The 23,568-nt window shown below is 50.0% G+C and overlaps 1 protein-coding gene across 2 annotated transcripts in view; it reads left to right on the top strand.

Moving 5' to 3' along the window:
* The window catches only part of Ralb (RAS like proto-oncogene B), a 43,834-nt gene that overhangs the window by 9,131 nt on the left and 11,135 nt on the right, over positions 1-23,568 (top strand). For both annotated transcript variants that reach the window (XM_075987718.1, XM_075987719.1), the window contains exon 2: positions 19,502-19,663. In XM_075987718.1, the coding sequence (XP_075843833.1) occupies positions 19,550-19,663 (114 nt within the window). In that variant the 5' untranslated portion in view covers positions 19,502-19,549. The remainder of the gene's footprint in view (positions 1-19,501; positions 19,664-23,568) is intronic.

The following is a 23,568-nucleotide window of genomic DNA, read 5'->3' as shown; positions in this document are numbered from 1 at the left end:
GTGCGGAGGAGTGTGTGTGTCCTAGTGTGTGGAGATGGAGTGTGTGTGTCCTAGTGTGTGGAGAGGAGTGTGTGTCCTAGTGTGTGGAGATGGAGTGTGTGTGTCCTAGTGTGTGGAGATGGAGTGTGTGTGTCCTAGTGGGCGGAGGAGTCTCTATTCTAGTTTCCCTCCCTTGTTGTGAGAATCACCCTGGCTGCAGGAGTTTAGGGAAGACAGGACTTATTTGGCTTACCTCACTGAGGGTTATCAGGGCAGGAACTCAGGAAGGAACCTGAAAGTAGGCCCGCTTGCTCGTCCATCTTTAAGCAAGGAATTTACTCACAGCTGAGGAAGTACAACAGAAACCATGGGGGATACTGCTTGGTGACTCGCAGGCTCATGATTGCCCTGTATCTGATTGCCTTGTTTCGTCCAGGTCCTCCTACATGGATTAACAATGTAACAGTCCTCTACAGAGTTCACAGGCCAGTCTCGTCTGAACAGTCAGTCTCTCAACTCGAACTCCCTCTTCCGGTGGATCTAGGCTGTGTTGGCAGTTAAAGCTGACTAGGACACTATTTATGTATTTGTTTATTTAATTCACATGTGTTGGCGAGTACACACTTTTGCACACTCACAGGCCACCTTTCAGGAGTAAGTCCTCCCCTTCCATCATGTGGTTCCCAGGAATCGAACTCGGGTTGTCAGACTTGGCAGCAGGCGCCTTTACCAAGAGACCTTGCCAGCCTGCAGAGCAGATTTCAAGGGTGGAAGAATGAAGACTGGAGAAGTTTATTTTGGAACTGTTGAGTTTGAAATTCCTGGAAGACAGCCAAATGAGGTGAAGAAGCCCAAGGGGCCTGGGCTCTGGCCTGGGCAGGCCGACGGAAAGCCACCTGAGGGGATGCGATTAGCCCAGGGGGAGTGTGGAGGGTGAGGCAAGGGTCAGTCTGAGCCTGAACCACAGGGAAAAACCTGGGGAAAAGCCTTGGAGCAAGGCTAAGCCCTGGGGAAAGGAAGTCTGACGTCTAGAAGGACGGGCACTGCCAAGCAGGCACAGGGGCAGCAGTAGAGCCTCAGTGGGGAGGGAGTGCCGTCCTGGATTGGGATTTAAAACCACATTCAATGTGAAGTTACATGAGGCTGGTGACGTGATTTTTTTTTCTCTTGAATTCCTTCCCTGGCCAGCTTGCTAGTACAGGTACCAGGGGGAATGGTGGTGGAGGTGAGAGCCAGGAGGACCTGATAAGGTGTCACCTAAGCCTGGGGCGGCAGTGGAACCCGGGAGGAATGTGCTGGGGTCAGCATTTGTAGGTGCTGAGATGGCAGGTGGAATTTGAGCTAGCGACTGGAAAGATTGCAGGTTTGGGGCTCTGGTGTTTGGATGTGATGTCCCCCAACAGAATTATTTGAACGCCTGGTCCCTAGCTGGTGGTGCTGTTTGGAGTGATTCGGGGGTGTAGTCTTGTTGAAGGAGCTTTTGAGAGCCTTTTGAGTTAAAGCCTCACAATTTCCAGTTTGCTCTCCTAGCTTTGTGCTTGTAGTTCAAGGTGTGAGCGCTCGGTGGCTGCTCCAGTCACCATGCCTGCGGTTGCTGCCTTGCTTATCCACTGCCGTGGACCCAAACACCCGGAACCAAAACATAAGATGCCTTGGCTATGCTGTTTGTCACAGCAGCAGAAACATAACTAATACAGGGCTCAGAGGGGACGCTGAGACAGAATGCCCCCCTTTTTAAAATAAGAGACTTACTAAAAGAGTTACTTAATGCTGTGGGTGGACAGACAGACAGCAGCATATTAGGGCGTCCGAGGTGAGATCAGGTTTACATGGCAGAGTGAGGGAGGGGAAGGCTCTGTGCTCCGTGGTTGGTGGGCATAGTGCATGGTTGGTGGGCATAGTGTGAGGTTGGTGGGCATAGTGTGAGGTTGGTGGGCATAGTGCGAGGTTAGTGGGCATAGTGCGAGGTTAGTGGGCATAGTGCGAGGTTAGTGGGCATAGTGCGAGGTTAGTGGGCATAGTGTGAGGTTGGTGGGCATAGTGCGAGGTTGGTGGGCATAGTGCGAGGTTGGTGGGCATAGTGAGTGGTTGGTGGGCATAGTGAGTGGTTGGTGGGCATAGTGTGAGGTTGGTGGGCATAGTGTGAGGTTGGTGGGCATAGTGTGAGGTTGGTGGGCATAGTGCGAGGTTAGTGGGCATAGTGCGAGGTTAGTGGGCATAGTGCGAGGTTGGTGGGCATAGTGTGAGGTTGGTGGGCATAGTGAGTGGATGGTGGGCATAGTGTGTGGATGGTGGGCATAGTGAGTGGATGGTGGGCATAGTGCGAGGTTGGTGAGCATAGTGCGAGGTTGGTGGGCATAGTGAGTGGATGGTGGGCATAGTGAGTGGTTGGTGGGCATAGTGAGTGGTTGGTGGGCATAGTGTGAGGTTAGTGGGTATAGTGAGTGGTTGGTGGGCATCGTGCGAGGTTGGTGGGCATAGTGTGAGGTTGGTGGGCATCGTGCGAGGTTGGTGGGCATAGTGTGAGGTTGGTGGGCATCGTGTGTGGATGGTGGGCATAGTGTGTGGATGGTGGGCATCGTGCATGCTTGCTGCCAGGCTGCCATGGATTCCTGCTAACCTGGGGCTTGTGTGCAGTCAGCCGTGAGAGTGGGAGGTGAGAGAGCAAGATTCCCGGAAGCGAGCCAGTGGGAGAGCTTCACAGCATGGTGTGGCCCTGGCTAACTTGAAGGATGGAGGTGGCATGGAGGACCAGAGGAAAACCCAGATCAGTGAGGGTCATGGTAGGGTGATGTTGGGTTGAGTGAAGGAAAGGGATTCTGGAGAAGAGGCCTGGAACTTAGTACTTCTGAAGCCGTGAGAGTCAGAGCCTGGCTCAGCAGCCTGTGTGCGGTATGCCAGCTAAACAGATGAGTTACAGCGAGAAACAGATAAAGGAGACTTAGTCAGCATGGCCACATTGGGAAGAACAAACAAAGTGACCCCCTATAAGTCCATCTTCAGGGTCCTGACATGAAGTTCAGGTTTAATCAGAGATCTAGAGGTGTGCAGAGCCAAAGCGGCCTGGTCCAGGTGTGGTTCTGCCCAGCGCTGACCCTTCATTGTCTGGGCTCCGGTCTCTGCAGCAAGGTGGGCTGACCGGCTGTCAGCACTGTGTGAAATGGACCCAACCCCCCACCCCAGCCTGGCACCAAGGCCCCGGGTCTACTTCTCTCAGCACGATATTCCTGGGGAAATGCCAATTTCATGGGGTCATTGTCCGGATATTCTCAGAGCCACATGTCCCTCTTGGAATATTCTGGTTCCTCCCTGCACCTGCATGAGCAGGCGGTTCCTGAGGACGATGCTCCCAGAGCAGAATTAGGATTAGTGTCCTCCATCCCTGAGGAAAGCGGGCAGGAAGGAGGTCTGGCAGTGACTGGCATGGCTCGGGGCTTTATGGTGGGCGGCGAGACCTTAGCCATATGGGCATTTGCAGCAAGAGGGAGCCTAAGGAGAGCGAACAGGAAGTGGTTGGGGTGGGGGTGGGCATAAAGACATTAATCTGCTGGGCACCACGGAGGAATGTTCTTATGAGCCTTGCTGGTAGTGCCACGGTTAGTTTCCACCGTCAGCTACGCCACTTGTGCGCCCCTTCAGTGTGCCCGCCAGGCACAGCTCACTCCTGCCTCCTGCTCCATTTTTGCTTCTCTTCTTTCTCTTCTCTTCCATGTTCTCTCTGTCTGTCTGTCTGCCTCTCTCACATCCTCACTCTGACACGGCCTTTTACTCCACTCTTTTACATACACCCCCCCCCAAAGCCTCTTGCACTAACTCTGTTGGGCATGGTGTGTTTGCTTGGTGGCATACCCATTCACCTTTTATAATCCTTTCACCAAGCGCTTGGGAACAGGTGGATGACGAGGTGAGCTGAGAGGCCTGGTTATGGGGAGGTGCGGGCCATCCTCATTCCCGTCCCAGAGCTGTGTTCAGGGTGTGCTGGCCCAGCAGAGTGAATCCCATTCTAGCACCACCCCTCCCACAGCCGTGGCTGGGGAGGCAGCTGCCTCCTCTTGCTGTACAGGTCGCCTGGGCAGGAAGAGGAAAGACGTTAACATTAGAGCAGCCAGAGCCGAGGGTGCAGCCAGGACAGACAACTGTTGTGGAGATCAGTTGAAGATGTGTTACATTCGTTTTTGCTGTGGAACATTTGTTTAAGGATGCAAAGATGTGTTGCATTCTTTTGTGTTGTATTTGTTTAACTCTGTGAAGCTGTGTTGCTCTGCCTGTCTAAACTCCTGATTGGTCTAATAAAGAGTTCAACAGCCAAGAGCAAAGCCGTAGAGAGGGACAGGTGGGGGCTGTCAGCAGAGAGAATAAATAGGAGAAATCTAGGCTGGGGGAGTGAGAGAGGAGTGAGAAAAGGAGAAGAGAAGACACCAGGGGTCAGCCACACAGTCACCCAGCTACACAGTCACACAGTCACCCACCCAGCACACATCACCCACCCAGCCACACAGTCACCCACCCAGCCAACAGTCACCCACCCAGCCACACAGTCACCCACACAGCCACACAGTCACCCACCCAGCCACACAGTCACCCACACAGCCACACAGTCACCCACACAGCCACCCACCCAGCCACACAGTCACCCACCCAGCCACACAGTCACCCACACAGCCACCCACACAGCCACACAGCCACACAGTCACCCACCCAGCCACACAGTTACCCACACAGCCACACAGTCACCCACACAGCCACCCAGCTACACAGCCACACAGTCACCCACCCAGCCACACAGTCACCCACACAGCCACACAGTCACCCACCCAGCCACACAGTCACCCACCCAGCCACACAGTCACCCACCCAGCCACACAGTCACCCACACAGTCACCCACACAGCCACACAGCCATCCAGCTACACAGCCACACACCCACACAGCCATCCACGCAGCCATCCATACAGTCACACAGCCACACAGTCACACAGCCACACAGTCACACAGCCACACAGTCACACAGCCATCCACACAGCCATCCACACATCCACACAGCCATCCACACATCCACACATCCACATATCCACACAGCCATCCACACATCCACATATCCACACAGCCACACATCCACACATCCACACAGCCATCCACACATCCACATATCCACACAGCCATCCACACATCCACATATCCACACATCCACACAGCCATCCACACATCCACACATCCACATATCCACACATCCACACAGCCATCCACACATCCACATATCCACACAGCCATCCACACATCCACATATCCACACAGCCATCCACACATCCACACATCCACACATCCACATATCCACACATCCACACAGCCATCCACACATCCACACATCCACATATCCACACATCCACACAGCCATCCACACATCCACATATCCACACAGCCATCCACACATCCACATATCCACACATCCACACATCCACATATCCACACATCCACACATCCACATATCCACACATCCACACAGCCATCCACACATCCACACATCCACATATCCACACAGCCATCCACACATCCACATATCCACACATCCACACAGCCATCCACACATCCACACATCCACATATCCACACATCCACACAGCCATCCACACATCCACACATCCACACAGCCATCCACACATCCACATATCCACACAGCCATCCACACATCCACACAGCCATCCACACATCCACATATCCACACAGCCATCCACACATCCACACATCCACATATCCACACATCCACACAGCCATCCACACATCCACACATCCACATATCCACACATCCACACAGCCATCCACACAGCCACATATCCACACAGCCATCCACACATCCACACAGCCATCCACACATCCACATATCCACACAGCCATCCACACATCCACACATCCACATATCCACACATCCACACAGCCATCCACACAGCCACACATCCACACATCCACACATCCACACATCCACACATCCACACATCCACACAGCCATCCACACATCCACACAGCCATCCACACAGCCACACAGTCACCCACACAGCAACACAGCCACACAGTCACCCACACATCCACACATCCACACAGCCATCCACACATCCACACAGCCATCCACACATCCACACAGCCATCCACACAGCCACACAGTCACCCACACAGCAACACAGCCACACAGTCACCCACACATCCACACATCCACACAGCCATCCACACATCCACACAGCCATCCACACATCCACACAGCCATCCACACATCCACACAGCCATTCACACAGCCACACAGTCACCCACACAGCAACACAGCCACACAGTCACCCACCCAGCCACACAGTCACACAGCCACACAGCCACCCACACAGCCACACAGTCACCCACACAGCCACACAGTCACCCACACAGCCACACAGTCACCCACACAGCCACACAGTCACCCACACAGCCACACAGTCACCCACACAGCCACCCACCCAGCCACACAGTCACCCACACAGCAACACAGCCACACAGTCACCCACCCAGCCACACAGTCACACAGCCACACAGCCACCCACACAGCCACACAGTCACCCACACAGCCACACAGTCACCCACACAGCCACACAGTCACCCACACAGCCACACAGTTACCCACCCAGCCACACAGTCACACAGTCACCCACCCAGCCACACAGTCACACAGCCACACAGTCACCCACACAGCCACACAGTCACCCACACAGCCACACAGCCACACAGTCACCCACACAGCCATACAGTCACCCACACAGCCACACAGTTACCCACACAGCCACACAGTCACCCACACAGCCACACAGTCACCCACCCAGCCACACAGTCACCCACACAGCCACACAGTCACCCACACAGCCACACAGTCAACCATGGAAAAAAGAGAAAGAAAAGAATAGAGAATAGAGAAAGGTAGAGGCCCAGAAGCGAAAGGTAGATGGGATAATTTAAGAAAAGCTGGCTAGAAACAAGCCAGGCTAAGGCTGGGCATTTATAAATAAATCTCCACGTGTTTTCTTGGGAGCTGAGTGGAGGGCCCCCAAAGAGTAAAAATAAACACGAAAACCAAAGAAACTAACCACAGACAACCCAAAACGCCCGTGGAGCTGTTTGGAAAGAAATATTCTCGGTATTAAAAAAGAAACACACACAAAATGAAAGTGACCCCGCAAGGGAATTTCTTCCTTTTTTTCATTTTATTTATTTTATGTTTATGGTTGTTTTGCCTGCGTGTATGGCTGTATACCACATGACTACAGTACCTGCAGAGGCTAGAAGAGGACATGGCTCCTCTGGGACCAGACTGACAGGCAGGCGTGAGCTACCTGTGGAATCAAACCTAGGTCCTCTGAAAGAGCAGTCAGTGCTCTTTATTTTATTTATTTTTGGTTTTTTGGAGCCTGTCCAGAACTAGCTCTTGTAGACCAGGCTGGCCTCGAACTCACAGAGATCTGCCTGTCTCTCTTCCAGAGTGTTGGGACTAAAGATGTGTGCGTCCCCCACTGCCCGGCCGCAGTCAGTGCTCTTCACTACAGAGCCCAAGGCGATTCCTTCTTTACTAAAAGTTGTGCCGCCACCACCCAAACCAGGATAGCAAGCAGCAGACGTGGCCATGACGGCCCCTGTCTTTTACCCCTATAGCAAAGGGAGGTTGTCTGTTCTCTTTGGCTGTGGTTCAGCCTCACAGTCTGCTCCCAGGTGGCTGACGTCGAAGGCAAGGGGCTCCGGGCCACCAACTTTTGGGAATGCAGAAGGCAGTGGGGCGGGTAGACAAAGTTTTACAAGGTAGGGGAGATGAAGAGATTCTAATTCCTCTACATAAAAGTTATAGGAAGTAGGGAAATTTATTTAATATTGATCCTTGGTAGCTAGCCACGTTTGATAGGAAAAATTAATCCCGTTTTCTCACAAGCTGGATGCAGAGGTGTTGGTACTCTGGGGACTAAGACAGGAGACTCTTGTAAGCCTAAGAAGTAGAAGCCAGCTTAGGCAATATGATGAGAATTTATCTCAAAAATAAATGCAGGGGGTGGCTGGAGAGATGGCTCAGAGGTTGAATGTTTACTGCCTCTACAGAAGGCCTGGGTTCCAGTCTCAGCACCTACATGGCAGCTCACACCCTCATGTAACTCTGGTTCCAAGGGATCTGATTCCCTCTTCTGGCCTCTGCAGGCACTGCATGCATTTGCTATACCGTAAGTATATTCAGGCATTTAACATCAAGAAATAAGGGTTGAGGGTATGGTTCATTCAATGAATTGCTTTCTATGCAAACATGAGGGTCTGAATTTGATTCCCAGCACACATGTAAAGTAGTTAGGTGTAGTGGGGTTAGAAGTAGAGACAGATGGAGCCTTAGGACATACTTGCTGATATATTTTCTCTGTTGAGTTCTAGGCTAGTGAAAGACCTTGTTTAAAAATATAGGGCTGTCTCTGAGGAACAACATCGGCTTTGTTCCCTCATGGGCACACATGCTTACACACACATACATGCACACATATACACACATACATACACGTGTATGCGTGCACATACCACACACACACAAATATCAAACATGTACAGAGACACATATGTGCGTGTACACACACACACGCCAAACCATGAAGAGCCACTTACAGAGGCTTCTGAAGGCCAATGAATTTATCTTTCCAGAAGCAAGGGCATGAGTGAACCCTGCTGATGGAGACACTAGTGTTCTTGGTTCTGTCCCAAGAATGCCCTTCTATTTCTCCAGGTGATGACTGAGCTTGGTGGAATGGGCTGCTTGACCACACAGCAGTGTAGGGAGTGCGGATGCCGTGCTCAAGGAGACCACTGGCTTCTGGTGAGCTGCTGGACACAGGGCCGGCCTCGGAGGGAGAAATCCTCCTGCCCGCCCCGCTTCTTCCTTAAGAACCAGACCCTCATTTGTCTTCACACAGCCTTGGCCTGGAGGCTGGAGCCTTTCTCAGCACTTTATAAAACTCTAGTGACATTTGAACCTGTGTGTAAAAGATGTTAGTAATGTGGTGTTTGAGGGCTGGAGCCGTGGCTCAGCGGTTCAGAGCATGGACGCTGACAGAGGCCCTGCATTCAGTTCCCAGCACCCCATGGAGCTGTATCTACATCTAGGGCGCTCACGCTTGCTCCCTTCTGATCCTATGGGCATCTGCGCTCCCCTGTTCACCCCTTCTCCACATATACACAGAGTTAACAGTAAAAATCTTTAAAAATGAATGTTTTGAAAACACTGAACAGTGCATTTCCAGATTTTACAGACTGGCAGCTGTAGTTCACCAGTGATGCCAAGAGGCAAGTCCACACCTCGAGGGGAACACAGGCGGAGGCAAGGCCCTGGCTGCAGCTGCTGGAGAGGCAGTGTCCTTTCCTGCCTCCTGCGGGTGGTGCTCATTTATGTCCTGTGTCAATGGCCTGTGAGTGTTTCCTGTGAATTCCCCTGGGTGACCCAAAACACATCCATTTTGTTTCCTTCCTTTAAAACAAAAAGGGTTATTTTTAGTTGTGTGTGTGTATGGGTATGTGGATGTGAGTACCATTGTCAGCAGAATCCAAATGGTTTTGGATCTTCTGGAGCTGGAGTTAAGGTGACCCGACATGCACGCATGTGTTCCTGATGCCCCTCCTCACCGCTCGGCCACCCTGCTTTTCTTCACCCTCCCCTTCCCTTCTCTCCCTTCCCTCTCTCTCCCCCTTCCTTCTTGTCTTCCTTTCTGTGTGGGACAAAGGACCTCATTATGTTTCCAAGGCTGGCCCGGATCTCCTGATCCTTTGCCACCCGAGTTTTTAAAATGCAGAGTTGTTTCCTCCGGGGTGATGAATGGAGTGCTTTTTAGCTATGAAGTTTTTCCATTGATTTCTTGTGTGCATGTTTATGGTTTATGTCTGTGGACGTGCATACCTGTGCATGTCCATGAGGGAGGCCAGAAGTCAAAGTCGGCTGCTTCCTGTCACTTTCCCTCTAAGTCAGGGTGTCCCAGTGAAACTAGAGCGCTCCAGTTTGGCTCTGTTGGCTCCGGTGGGGGGGCTGCCTGTCTGCACCCTCCTATGCTGGGGTTACTGAAGTGTGTTTGTTGTTGGAGTGGAGTTGAATGACAAACACTTTACCAACAGACCCTTCTCCCAGCCCTGAACTTGACTTTGAGTTATGCAGTATTTATTTACAGGCCGGGGATCCAAGTGCTATTTCATTCATACTGGAGCCGGCTGTTTGAGGAGAAGAGACCCATTCCAGTTGAGATGTTCATAATTTTGGTTGTGCAAGAAGTGGCCCAGAAATTGAAAAATGTCATAGTTTGAGTTACTGTTGCTGTGCTGAACCACCACCACCAGAAGCAGCCTGGGGAGGAAAGGATGGTATGCCCTGAGCCACCGTTCATTGAGGGAAGCTGCGGCAGGAGCTGACGCAGAGGCCATGAAGGGTCCTGCTTACTGGCTTGCTTCCCCTTGCTTGCTCAGACTGCTTTCTTACAGAAACCAGGACCGCCAGCCCCGGGATGGCATTGCCCACCTTGGGCCAGCCTCTCCCTTTTTGATCACTAATTTAGAAAATACCCTGTAGGCTTTCTCTACAGTCTGATCCCATGGAGACATTTTCTCAGTTGAGGCTCCCTCCTCTTAGATGACTCCAGCTTGTGTCGAGTTGACATAAAACCAGCCAGCACAAACGTGGAATTTGCTTTGGCGTTCACTTACCATCGGGTGGCTTCAAATTTAGTACTGTGTGTTTTGTGTGAACACAGCACCCGTGTGGAGGAAATCAGAGGACAGCCGTGGGTGCAGGCCCTCCCTCACCTTCCACATTTTTTTTGAGGCAGGGTCTCCATTGCTTATTCCACTGCGTACTCAAGTTCGCTGTCCCTGGAGCTTTTGGAGATTTTTCTCTTTGTCCTCCATCTCCCCATAGTCAGCTAGGATTAGAGGCTCATGCTATACACCCAGCTTTCTATATGGCATCTGGGGATTCGAACTCAGGCCGTGCACACTTGTGCAAACTTTTCATATTTCCTTTTGTGTGTGTGGGTGCACTTGTGTGTGCAAGAGCATAAGTGTGTGGAAGCCAGAGGACAATCTCTGGTGTTCCTCAGAAGCCACCCACCTTGTGTTTTGAGAGGTCTGTCATTGAGACCAAAGGCTTGCTGAGTAGGTAGACTGGGGCAAGGGAACCCCACAGTCCTTCTCTTGCACCCCCACCCAGTGCTGGGATTACAGGTACACACCACCAAGCTCGATGTTTTCTCATAGGTGCTGGGAACCAGACTCAGGCCCTCATGTTTGCATGCATGGTTCTCATTGTGTTGACAGAGTCATCTCTCCAGCCCCCACAGACAGACTTTTAAAAATAGGTTTATTTTTAATTTTGCATATGTGTGTTTATCTGTGTGTATATGTGTGTGTGTGTGTCTAGGTGCCCAAGGAGGCCAGAAGAGAGACTGTGAGATTCCCCTGGAACTAGCTTTGTAAGTGGTTGTGAGCAGCCCCAGGTGGGTTCCGGGAACTGAACTCCAGTGAGCAAGAGCAGCAAGCACTCTTAACTGCGGAGCTCTCTCTTCAGCCCCCAGCTTTGTTCAAACAAATAACATCACAGCTTCTATTTCCTACAGCTTGGTTCCTGCTCTCACTTCTCACTTCAGGGTACATCCTGCACGTTTCCCAGGACAGTAGGTAGGGATGTTCCTTTCTCTGTAATAGTCGTGCACGCCAAACATGGGCTCTTCCGTAATTTATACAAGTATTTCCAGTTAGTGGACTTTTCCAGATTATTGCATTGTATGTGAACAGCCCCTAAATCACTTTCTTGTACACTTACATTTCAGCACATGGGATTTATATCTTTGCCAGTAGTGTTCCTTTCCCCGTGTGTGTGTGTGTGTGTGTGTGTGTGTGTGTGTGTGTGTGTGGTGTTTGCATGAATGCCAGCACACATTTGTATAGAGGTTCACATGCATGCATGTGTGTTATCCCTGCATGCAGAGGCCCTAGGTTCACTTCTGGTGTCTTCCTCAGTCATCTCCCACCCTATTCATTGAAACAGGGACTCTCAGTTGAACCAGGGCCCACTGATTGAGTTAATCTAGCTTGCTCTGGGGGACCCCCGTCTCTGACTTTGATCACTAGAACTTCAGACAGGTTGCATGACATATACATGGACTCTGAGGATCTGAACTCCTGCCCTCACATCTGTAAGGCAAATGTGATGTCCCCTGAGCCATCTCCCCAGCCCTTCCCACACTCTTGACAATCCTTTTAACTTTAGACAGGCTAATGTTTTGCTTGCATTTTCTTAAGTAGCAGCTAAGGATGTGGCTTCGTGTATTTATTAATGATATTTGCCTTTCCCCCAGTGAGTTACTTCATATTCTTCCTATTTAAGAAAGTTAGGTGGGTGCTGCACACCTGCAATCCTAGCACTTGGAGGTGGAGGCAGGAGGATCGGGAGTTCAGTGCTCATAGCCAACCTGAAGTATTGGAAATCCTGTCTCAAAAAACCTCAAATGAAAAAAAAATAAGAAAATAAATAGAGTTAAGAATTGGGCTGTTGGCCTCCCAGGCAGGACTCTGCATATCGCTGATGTCGCTGGCAGAACGTTGCACTTTTTCAGTGTTCCCTTCCGTCTTCCGGCTTCCTCTCGCTCTGCCTTTGGCCTCCATCCACTCCTGCAGCTGGGGAATTTCTTGGCTCTTCCCATCTTTGCTTTCTGTTGGGAACTCTGGTCTGGATTACTCTGGAAGTTAAGTTATCATCTCCCTCTCGGAGCTCCGGCTTTGTAGTGAGGCTGGGTTTTCCTCTCTGACCCTTCCCTCAGTGGCCGAGTTCACAGTCTGCTATCGTTGTCGTGCAAACTGCACACGCAAGGTGGTGCTGAACCAAGTAACTGGACGTTCATTTGTTCCTCCTCTCCCCTCCCTCCTCTTTCTCTCCCCCACTCTGTGTGTGTGTGTGTGTGTGTGTGTGTGTGTGTGTGTGTGTGTGTGGTGGTATGGGAAGTCAGTTTCCACCTTCCACCTCGTTTGGGGCAGATCTTCTCTGATGCTGCATAGTCCAGGCTAGCTGGCCTGTGCGCTTCTGGGGACTCCCCCTCTCTTTACCCCCCGTCTCACCGTGGAGTACGGGGTGATAGATGTGGCCTGCTGTGTTGAGCTTTATGTGGGTTCCAGAGCTCTGAACTTAGATCCCCCAGCTTGTGCAGCAGGCACCTTGCTGGTTGAGCCACTAGCCACTAGCACTTGCTTTTAATGCTGTCTTTCCCATCCCGTGCTTTCGCGCCTGTAAACATGGCAAAGACAGCTCTGTGGGCCTGAGAAGAATGGCGTGCTCTCATGGACAAACCTGCCACAGCCCTGGCTTCAGGAGCTGTCTTCATGAGAGGATATTTCCTCTGAACTCGTCTACCACTTGTCTCTGGTGCTTCCTGAGTGTTGTAGACAGAGCCAAGGGACGCACAGTGATGGTCCCAGCTGTGCCTTGACATGGCTAAGAACGCTGAGATTGCAGGTGAGCTCCACACATGCGGACGATGCGGTACTTGCATCTTGTCAAGGGTGAGTCTAGGACCATGCTTTGCCTTCAGCTAAAAGCCTCTTCGGTTCACTTTAACTGGAACATTTTCAATTCTGTAGAACCAGCAACATTTCAGAAACATACATCTCCCTTCCTGCCTTAAGTAGAGCTTGTTTGGTGTGACCTCGTGGTTAGCTGGATCCCTACACTGGTCATGCTCATTTTGATCTGTTAAAGCATTCTCCAACTTTGCCATCCCATGCTTCCTATCTTTATTCTCTATAATAAGGAAGTAGTGGGTGCCGGGCGGATTTTGAAAGATTTTTATTTATGTATACTTGTGTGTGAGTGTAGGACACCTGTGTGGGTCTCCTGGGGCCAGAAGAGGGCCCACAGCTGCCTGCCTGATGTGGGAACTGAACTCCTCTTACCGGGCACCCACTGGTCTTCCTCCTCCTCCTTCCAGACTCTGTGAGTTTAGCAACCAACAGTGTTGATTTTTTTCTGAACTGGTCTTTTCTTTCCCAGTTTCTTTATTACCGCTGTGTGTCTGTCTGTGTTCTCATTTAGACACCTATTCCCACATTCTCTAGTCATTTCGTGGCTCATTGGATGGTCAGACAGTTGTGTTTTGCTTTGAAGGCAATGGGTGATTCTACAAACAAAAGCAAAGTCAGCCTCAGTAAATGGACTGTGTGTGGCTTAAACAGGGAGCAGTTTCTTTCTTTTCTTTTTTTTTTTTTTTTTTGGTTTTTCAAGACAGGGTTTCTCTGTAGCTTTGGAGCCTGTCCTGGAACTAGCTCTTGTAGACCAGGCTGGCCTCGAACTCACAGAGATCCTCCTGCCTCTGCCTCCCAAGTGCTGGGATTAAAGGCGTGTGCCACCACCGCCTGGCCAGGGAGCAGTTTCTTTTGAGCTAGGCCAGGATGTGGGCGTGTCAGGGGTAACTCTGCAACGACACTTGAGTTCCACCCACGTCTCTGGGCTTTCCTCGATCTTAGCAAGACAGCTGCAGCTGTGACCTGGGTTGGAGATCTCATCTGTGGTTATTTTTGATTTGCACGTTTACAACAGCAACAAAAGCTAGGTCCGGTGGTTGGAGGAATGAAGGGAGGCTAGCAGCTTGTCTTCTCGGTGCCCACAGGGTGGCTCACAGCTGCCTGAAGTCCAGCTCGGGACCCGGTACCCTGGCTGCTGTGGGCACCAGCATGTGCTGTACTCCCATGAAATTTAAAAGGGAGGGAGGGAGCCGGGTGATGGTGGCGCACGCCTTTAATCCCAGGAACTCAGGAGGCAGAGGCAGGCGATCTCTGTGAGTTCGAGGCCAGCCTGTTCTACAAGAGCTAGTTCCAGGACAGCTAGGACTGTTATACCGAAGCCAAAAAAACAAAAAAAAAAAAAACGTAAACAAACAAAGAGACAAAGGGTGGGGAGGGAGAAAAGACTGGATATCATTCTGCCTCAGATTCCCATGCAGCTGAAATAGACTTGAACTTCTGGCCGTCCTGCTCCTGCCTCAGAGCACTGCGATTATTAGGTGTGTGCCTTCACACATGGTTTCTGTGGTGTAGGGGCCAAACCCAGGACACTAGTACTGTGTGTACTGAGCCATACCCAGACCCCATTTTGGATGTGGAGCAGAGGTTTTGCTCTCCAGTGATTACAGAAAAGACTTCATTCAAAGAATAAAGAAATTGACTTTATTCAAAACCAACCAACCAAAACCCCGGAGTAAACGGTGCTCGGGAAATTGCTCATTTGGGAAGTGTCTGTCATACAAGCGTGAGGGCCTGAGCTCAGATCTCCAGAACTCTCGGAGAAAGACAGGCACGCTGTGTGCAACTGGAATCGCAGCACTGGGGAATGCTGACACGGGGATCCTGAAACAGGTTTCACCAGGAAACCCTGCCTCAAAATAAAGGGGTACCGGTGGGATGGCTTCCTGTCTAGCTCATCTTCTAGAGTTGATTCTGGAGCCCACATGGTAGAAGGAGAGAATCAGCCCCTGCGGGTTATCCTCTCACTTCCACACATGTGCACACACACAGAAGAAGTAACAGTGTCATTTTAAAAAATTGACTACTTGCCTTCACATATAGATAGGCATGTGTATCCTGGATAGGCGTACCCACACTAAAAGTCCATACAGCACACACACACACCACACATACATACTAAGTTCATATATGTAGTGCATGATTTGGTGTCTGCAGGTGTTTAAAAGGACCCTGCCAGCCCAGCCCAACGTTGTTTCATTTCCACCGAGTTCACAGAAACGAGGTTGACTGAGAAGCTCTGGGACACTTAGGTGATGTGGGAGTTCCAACCCCATTCGCCAGCCTCAGCACTGAAAGAAACGGTTGGTGGCTGTAAACCAGGCCAAAGGTGTTTTCAAGTTCCCGAATCTCAGCCTTGTGGGGCGCCTGTACCCCTATTCCTTCTATTTCTATCCCCCGCTCACATGTACTTAATTATCTAGTTAATTGCTTAGCTCACTCATTAAAAAGCACATAATTAGGAAGGGGGAGTGGGGCGATGCCTGGTGTGGGCAGGAACCTGGAGAAAAGCAAAGGGATGGGGGGAAGTGAGAATGTGGCCTTGACTTTCACCAGCCCAAGGCCGTGCCTCAAGCCAACACCAACACAGAGGGACCCCAAATCATCTAGAAAACGATTAGTTATGTTTAGTCTGCCTGATTTCAAAGACAGATAAAGTACGTGAAAAATAGCATGCAAAACTAGGCGTGTGACCTTAAAGGTTTTCCTTGCAAGAGTGTGTAAATGGAGAGGAGGCCAGAAACGCACAGTTAACAGTGAATACCAGACCAAGTGTGGTGGCACATGCCTGTAATCCCCGCACTCAGGAGGCTGGGGGTGGGGTTCCTGAGTTCCAGGCCAGCCTCAGTGACACAGTGAAGCCCTGTCACAAAAGAAAACAAAACCCAACATCACTCCAACAAATGAAACAATACCCACAAAGAACAGCTTGGGAGTTGGCTCGGTGAGAATTAGAATCTGTGTGCAAGGGTGAAGACTGGCACCCCAGAACCTATGTGAAGAGCCAGGCATGACAGCCTACATCTCCGACTCTAGTGAGCTTTCTGGTCAGTCAGCTTAGTAGAAACAGCGAGCTCCTGGTTCAGTGAGAGACCCTGTCTAAAAGAATAAGGCGGTAGCCAGGTGTGGGGGCACAAGCCTTTAATCCCAGCACTTGGGAGGCAGGGACAGGCAGATATCTGTGAGTGCGAAGCAGCCTGGTCTACAGAGCGAGTTCCAGGACAGCCAGGGCTACACAGAGAAACCCTGTTTTGAAAAACAAACAAACAAAAGCCTGATGCCTTTTCTAGTTCACTGTCTCTGCTTTCTCTGTGGTTCAAGGAGTGAGCCCTTGCCTCCCGTCCCAGCCTCTGAGCCCTCGCCTCCTGTCCCAGCCTCTGCACACTGTCTGCTGTGCTCCCTGCCGTAAAGGACTCTATGGAACTGAGCAAAACAAACTCTTCATTCTTTAAATTGTCTTGGTCATTGTGTTTTATCACAGCAATAGTGACTAATGCTGGCGCAGAGGGAGGCAGATCTCTGTGAGTTCAAGGCCAGCCTGGTTAGCATAATGGTTCCATGCCAGTCAGGGCTACAGAGAAAGACCCTGTCTCAAAAATTTTAAAATAATTTTTCAAAAGTTTGAGGAACCAAGGAGATGGCTCAGCAGTAAGAACGCTTGCTGCTCTTCCAGAGGACCCTCGTTCAGTTATCAGTACCCAGGTGGGACAGCTTACAACTGCCTATAACTTCAGCTGTAGGGGATCAGATACCCTCCTCTGTCTCTGAGGACACACACTTATTTGATATACACAACATAGACACACACACATGCTCATAATTTAAAAAAATACAATGGAGAATTACAAAAATACTTGATGTCAACCTCTGATCTCCACATACTACACACATACACTATATATACATACATACACTCTCACACACATATGTATACAAACATACATATACAAACATACACATTAATTAACACATATACACTATACACATACTATATTCACACTATACATGCATATGCACACACTATACATACACGCATGCACATACTACGCACACACAAGCACAACTATACGTACATATGTCCCACATACTATACATACACAGCAACATACGCATACATGCCCAGGCACTCAAACACATACATGCACATGTACTCAAGCACATGCACAATGCATACTATACATGCATAGTTGCATACACATGTACATATGCACATTATACACACATATACACTACACACACACATACACACAGTGTTTTAGGCATTCTGAGTGATTCTTTTTCAAGTTCCCCTGACTTTACTTTTTTTTTCTTAAGTTTGAGACTGGGTCTTACGTATCCCAAGCTGGCCTTGAAGGCTTGAAGATGGCCTTGAACTTACAGTCATTTTTCCTCTCTCCTCTGGTGTGCTGGGATTAAAGGCCATCACTGTCACTTTGTCCATCAGGTCTTTTGACAATGTCATTTTTTCCCTCAGGGGTTGTTTTTGTCTCTGTTAGCGTTGATCAAGTCATTTTTATGACCCCAGTCTGAGAAGTCCAATGCTGCCTGTGTGTTGTCTTCTCTTCCGTTCGTTCTCTAGTTTTGGGGGCTGGCATGGTGCGTGTGTTCTGCCTCCGGTGGTGAGCTTTTGCCTACTCCCACAGTTGCCCCAGTTCCAGCTCTTCATGGCATGGTCATGCTGTGTATGTACTGCATGGTCATGCTGTGTATGTACGGCATGGTCATGCTGTGTATGTACGGCATGGTCATGGTGTGTATGTACGGCATGGTCATGCTGTGTATGTACTGCATGGTCATGCTGTGTATGTACTGCATGGTCATGCTGTGTATGTACTGCATGGTCATGCTGTGTATGTACGGCATGGTCATGCTGTGTATGTACTGCATGGTCATGCTGTGTATGTACGGCATGGTCATGCTGTGTATGTACGGCATGGTCATGCTGTGTATGTACGGCATGGTCATGGTGTGCATACACATAGGCATGTGGCATGTGCATGTATGTGTTAGTGGTGGTAGTAGGGAGTAGAGGCACACGGAGAAGAAGAGAAGTGAGAATAAAGAACTGGAGATTGAAGTCCCCAAACTGTCCCCAGAGCACCTATTTGACTTGGGAGTCTTTGGGAATAGGAGCTTGAGCAGTTCACCTACTTCACCTCTGAAAGCTCCGTGGAAGCTGTTGTCATTTTAAAATTTGTGCATGTGATGGGGAGATGGTGAGGTGGGAAAGTGGGAGGTGGGGAGGTGGGAGATGATGGGGAGATGGGGAGGGAGATGATGGAAGATGGAGAGGTAGGAGATGATGGGGAGATGGGGAGGGGGAGATGGGGAGGGGGAGATGGGGAGGGAGAGATGGGGAGGTGGGTGTTGTGCACATGGAGGTCAGGAGACAGCCTTGAGTGTCTTTCTTCAGGTGCCTTCTCCTTGTGGGCAGAGTCTCTCATTGGCCTGGAATTCCACACAGTTGGCTAGACTACCAGGGCACTAAGCCCAGTTCCAGTGCTAAGACTGCAAGGGGCTCTGCATGCTGAGTGCTGGGAGCAAAGGCAGGAGCCCAGGCCACCCTCCCCAGGGGTGCAGGCTTGCGGTACCCTCCTGCACTTCTCCTTTCTCACCATTGCCCTGTCCTGGCTCCCGGGGCAAGTGACTTCCGTGGCCCTCCTCTCCAGGCCCTTCTCTGTCAGAAATAGTTAAGTGTTTTTAAAGTGCTGGGGTAGGCTGGAGGAATGGCTTGGAGCTAAGAGGACTGACTTCTGCCCCTTAACAAGAGCCCCAGAGGACTGACACCCTCTTCTGGTCTCTGCGGGTACTGCAGTCCTGTGCACCCCCCCCCCCATCATTTAAAATAAAAATAAAATATTTAAAGTGTAGGAATGGCAGATGTCATTTGATTTCAGCTGGGTAGAGTGCACACCATTTTTAAGTTCCTGTCTCTTTCACCTGTAGCTCCCATCTGAGCCATCTGTCCGTGTGTCACCACCCCAGACCAGCAGGATGGCTGCCAACAAGGCCAAGAGCCAGGGCTCCCTGGCTCTTCACAAAGTCATCATGGTTGGCAGTGGAGGGGTCGGCAAGTCAGCCCTGACGCTTCAGTTCATGTACGACGAGGTAAGAGATGCCCGCACACCTTCCCCAAGTGGCTGTGCTGCTGTGTGCTGTGTGTGTCCTCCTCCTCACTTGTCCATGGAGGTTTCGAACAGCTTCAGGGAGAGGCAGTCTCAGCAGAAGATCCCTGTTGCTGGTGTGGTGGTGGTTTTAGCTGTAGTCCAAACAGAGGGCTGTATTGCCAGTGTTACATGGGCTTTCTTTGTGACAGGAGCGAGGGAAGAGAGAGATCTCTTTGTAGGTGCTATGGCTTGCATCTTTTATCCTTCTAATGTATGTGTATGTGTGTGGGTGGGGGTGCAGAGGAGTGTGGTTGCCTCAAGAGGCCAGAAGAGGGTGTCAAATGTCCTGAAGTTATAGGTAGTTGCCCAGTGTGGGTTCTGGGAACTTGTTTGTTTGTTTTGGGGTTTTTTTTTTGTTTTGTTTTGGTTTTTTTCAAGACAGGGTTTCTCTGGGGCTTTGGAGCCTGTCCTGGAACTAGCTCTGTAGACCAGGCTGGTCTCGAACTCACAAAGAGCCACCTGCCTCTGCCACCCGAATGCTGGGATTAAAGGTGTGCACTGCCACCCGGCTTTCTTTTCTTTCTCTTCTCTTCTGTCTCTCTCTCCTCCTCCTCCTCCTGCTTCTTCTTCTTTTTTTTTCTTTTAGACAAAGTCTTCTGTAGCCCAGGCTGCCTTGGAACTCACTGTGTAGCCAAGGATGGCTTTGAACTTCTGATCCTCCCGCCTCCCCCTGCTGTGCCACCATCCCTGGTTTCTGAGGCTCTGTGGATGCAGGGGGCTTTGTGTGTGAGAGGTGAGCACTCCACCAACTGAGCTACTGCCCAGCCTCAGGTGCTGTGCTTTGAGTCTTGAATGTCTCCCACGGGAGGGGACCTGTGTTGAAGAACTGACTGTCAGCCTTCAGCACCTTAGGAAGTAGAGTTCAGCCAGAGGAAGTTAAACCATTGGAAGTGTTCTTAAAGAGATACTGTCACCGCAGCCACTTCCTGTTTTTTCCTCTACTTCCTGGTTTCTGCTGTGTGTTGCTGTGTGCTCTCACCACCGTCCTCTGACTCACCACAGGCCCTAAGAACTGTGAAGTGAAAACTGGGCTGGCTTGTCTCCATCTCCCAGCACCGAGACCATGAGATTGCATGGCCAGGCTCAGCTCCATATAGCAGGTCCAGGACTGAGCCCAGGACTTGTAAGGCACGCACTTTTACCAAATGAGCCGCCCCTCCCACCCTGGTCCTGGAGTTTAGGTGGAGATAAATCACCGCTGAGGCAGAGCTGTGGCTGCAGAGGGGGGAGAAGATTCCTGTAGTTCTGGGCGGTTGAGGCATTGTGCCAAATCTGAGATCAAGTTCGCGCAGAGCCCGCATCCTGTTTTCATCACAGCTGCAGACACAGGAGAGACTCAGAGCCTTGTCAGATGTTTTGTGCTTTTTAAAGAAAAGTGTATTGTGTATGTCTGTATGTTTGTGCAGACATGCATGACACAGCACACGGGAGGTCAGAGGACAGCATGAGGAGTTGATTCTCTCTCCACCACGTGGATCCTAAGATTCAAAGTCAAGTTTTAGGGCTTGGAGACAAGCCACACTAAACCATCCTGCTGGTCCAAAATTTATTCTTTCATCATGTACAATCGAAACAGGTGTGGTGGCCTATACCTGTAATTCCAGCCCTTGGCTGAGAAAGGAGGATTGTGAGTTTGAGGCCTATGTGAAAAGACAAGAATCTAAACTAATGAATTGTTGTTCAGGATACGTTCCTGTTGTTGTGACAGTAAACCTGGACAAAGGCAACTTACAGGAAAAGGAGCTTATTTTGGCTCATACTGCCTGGGGTACCATGTTATGTTGGAGAAGGCATGGCAGCAGGAGCAGGTGACTGGCTGGTCACAGTGCACCCACACTCAGGAAGCAGAGTGAAGAGGAAATGGGGCAGGCTAGAAAACCCCAAGGCCCACCTCTAGTGACTGCTTCTCCCTGAAAGGCTCCATCCCCTAGCAGTTCCGCAATCTTCCCAACCTTCCCAAACAACGCCACCAGCTGGGACCGAGTGTTCAAACACAAATAACATCCCCACGGTCTGGCTTGCCCTTTCCATTTCTAATGTTGCCCTTTGGTTTGTCAAAGTTTTAAACTTTCAAAAATTTAATTGTTTTATGTGTCTTGGTGTTTTGCCTGCGTGGACGCCTGTGCACCACACGTGTGTAGTACCCACAGAGGCCAGAAGAGGGCGTCAGATTTCCTGGAGCTGGAGTTGTACACAGGAGATGCCTATGGATGCAGGGAATTGAAACCAGGGCTTCTGAGGAGCAGCCAGCGCTCTCAGCTGCTGAGCCATCTCTCCAGCCCTGGAAGTTTTAGGTTTTAGTGAAGTCCAGTTGTGTGCATGTGTGTGTGCGCCGGAGTGTGTGTTTGCCATGGTGAGGTGCATGTGTGGAGGTCAGAAGAGAGTTGGCAGGGCTCAGTTCTCTTCTTCCACTGTGCGGCCCCAGGGATGGAGTTCAGGTTGTTGGGCTTAGTGGCAAGCACCCTTATCCCTGGCCCCCAGTTTATTTCTTTGTTACTTGTGCTTTGGGTATCAACCTTGAGAACCCATTGCCAGGTCCAGGCTCACGAAGGGTTGTGCCCATGTTTCCTTCTGAGTTCCTGTTTTAGTTCCTATCTAGACCATTGCTGTTTCGAGTCAGTCGTTGGGTTTCATGTGCATTGCATGCGAAGTCTGCTGTACCCACCCATTGTCTTTCCCGGCAGTTCTTCTCGTTTGCTTGGGTGTTGTTTTTGTGTGTTTGTGTTCTTGTGTGTGACATAAGTACTCATGCCGTTGGAAGTCGGAGAGACCTCAGCCACCTCGTGTGGGTGCTGGGAACCAAATCCGGCCTTCTAGAAGAACTCTGAGCCATCTTTACTGCTGAGCCATCTTCTTTCGTTCTTTGCAGAAATTCTTTTTTCTTTTTTTTCTTTTTTGAGTAGGGTCGGGTGGTATGAGTTATTAAACCTAAGGCCTCACAAGTGACAGGGTAGCACTGTGACAGTGAGCTGTATATATGCCCAGACATTTTCAGATCTTCTTAGCTAATTAGATAATTTATTTACTTGGGGTGTGTGTGTGGAGAGATGACTCAGTAGTTATGAGCACTGACTGTTCTTCCAGACGACTTGGGTTCAATTCCCAGCACCTACATGGTGACACACAACTCCAGCTCAAGGGGATCTGAATCCCTTCTGGCCTCTGCAGTCACCATCACTCGTGCACACGCACACACACGCACAGACACACATGCTTACAAGAAAAATAATAATTAAAATTAGTTTATCTATGTTTAATGTATTTTTATTTTATGTATGAGTGTTTTGCCTATGTGCCTGATAGCTACGGAGGCCAGAAGAAGGCATGAGCTCCCTTGGAAGATCTGGAAGAACAGAAAGTACTACTCTGAATCGCTGAGCCATCTCTCCAGCCCTCAGTTCAGTTTTTTGAAAAAAGCTCTCTGTGTGTTGCCTTAGCTGTTTTGGAACTTGCTGTGTAGACCAGGCTGGCCTCTCAGAGATCCATCTGCTTCTGCCTCCTGAGTGCTGGGATTAAAGGTGTTTGACACCACTGGCCAGCTTCTATCCCTCATTTTTTGTTTTTTAAAAAATATTTCAAATTTATTCCTTGGCGGTTTTATACATTCATATAATCTATTTGGGTCTTATTCATTCCCTATTACTGTCTCTTATTATACATTATAGATTCCCATTACTGTCTCTTATTATACATTCCTTATTGTCTCTTATACATTGTATATTCATTATTGCTGTTTCTTATCCCACTTCCAGCTCTCACTTCTTAGTCCTAAAAAGTCTCCCATATAGTCATTGAGAAGAAGAAGAAAAAAAAAACAGTCCCCCATCAATTTTCATGTCTCTTATG

Source organism: Microtus pennsylvanicus, chromosome 10 (assembly GCF_037038515.1).
Source record: "Microtus pennsylvanicus isolate mMicPen1 chromosome 10, mMicPen1.hap1, whole genome shotgun sequence".
In the NCBI taxonomy this organism is placed as follows: Eukaryota; Metazoa; Chordata; class Mammalia; order Rodentia; family Cricetidae; genus Microtus; species Microtus pennsylvanicus.
The sequence above is the reverse complement of the archived record's forward strand: the minus strand, read 5'-3'. Positions and strand labels throughout refer to the sequence as shown.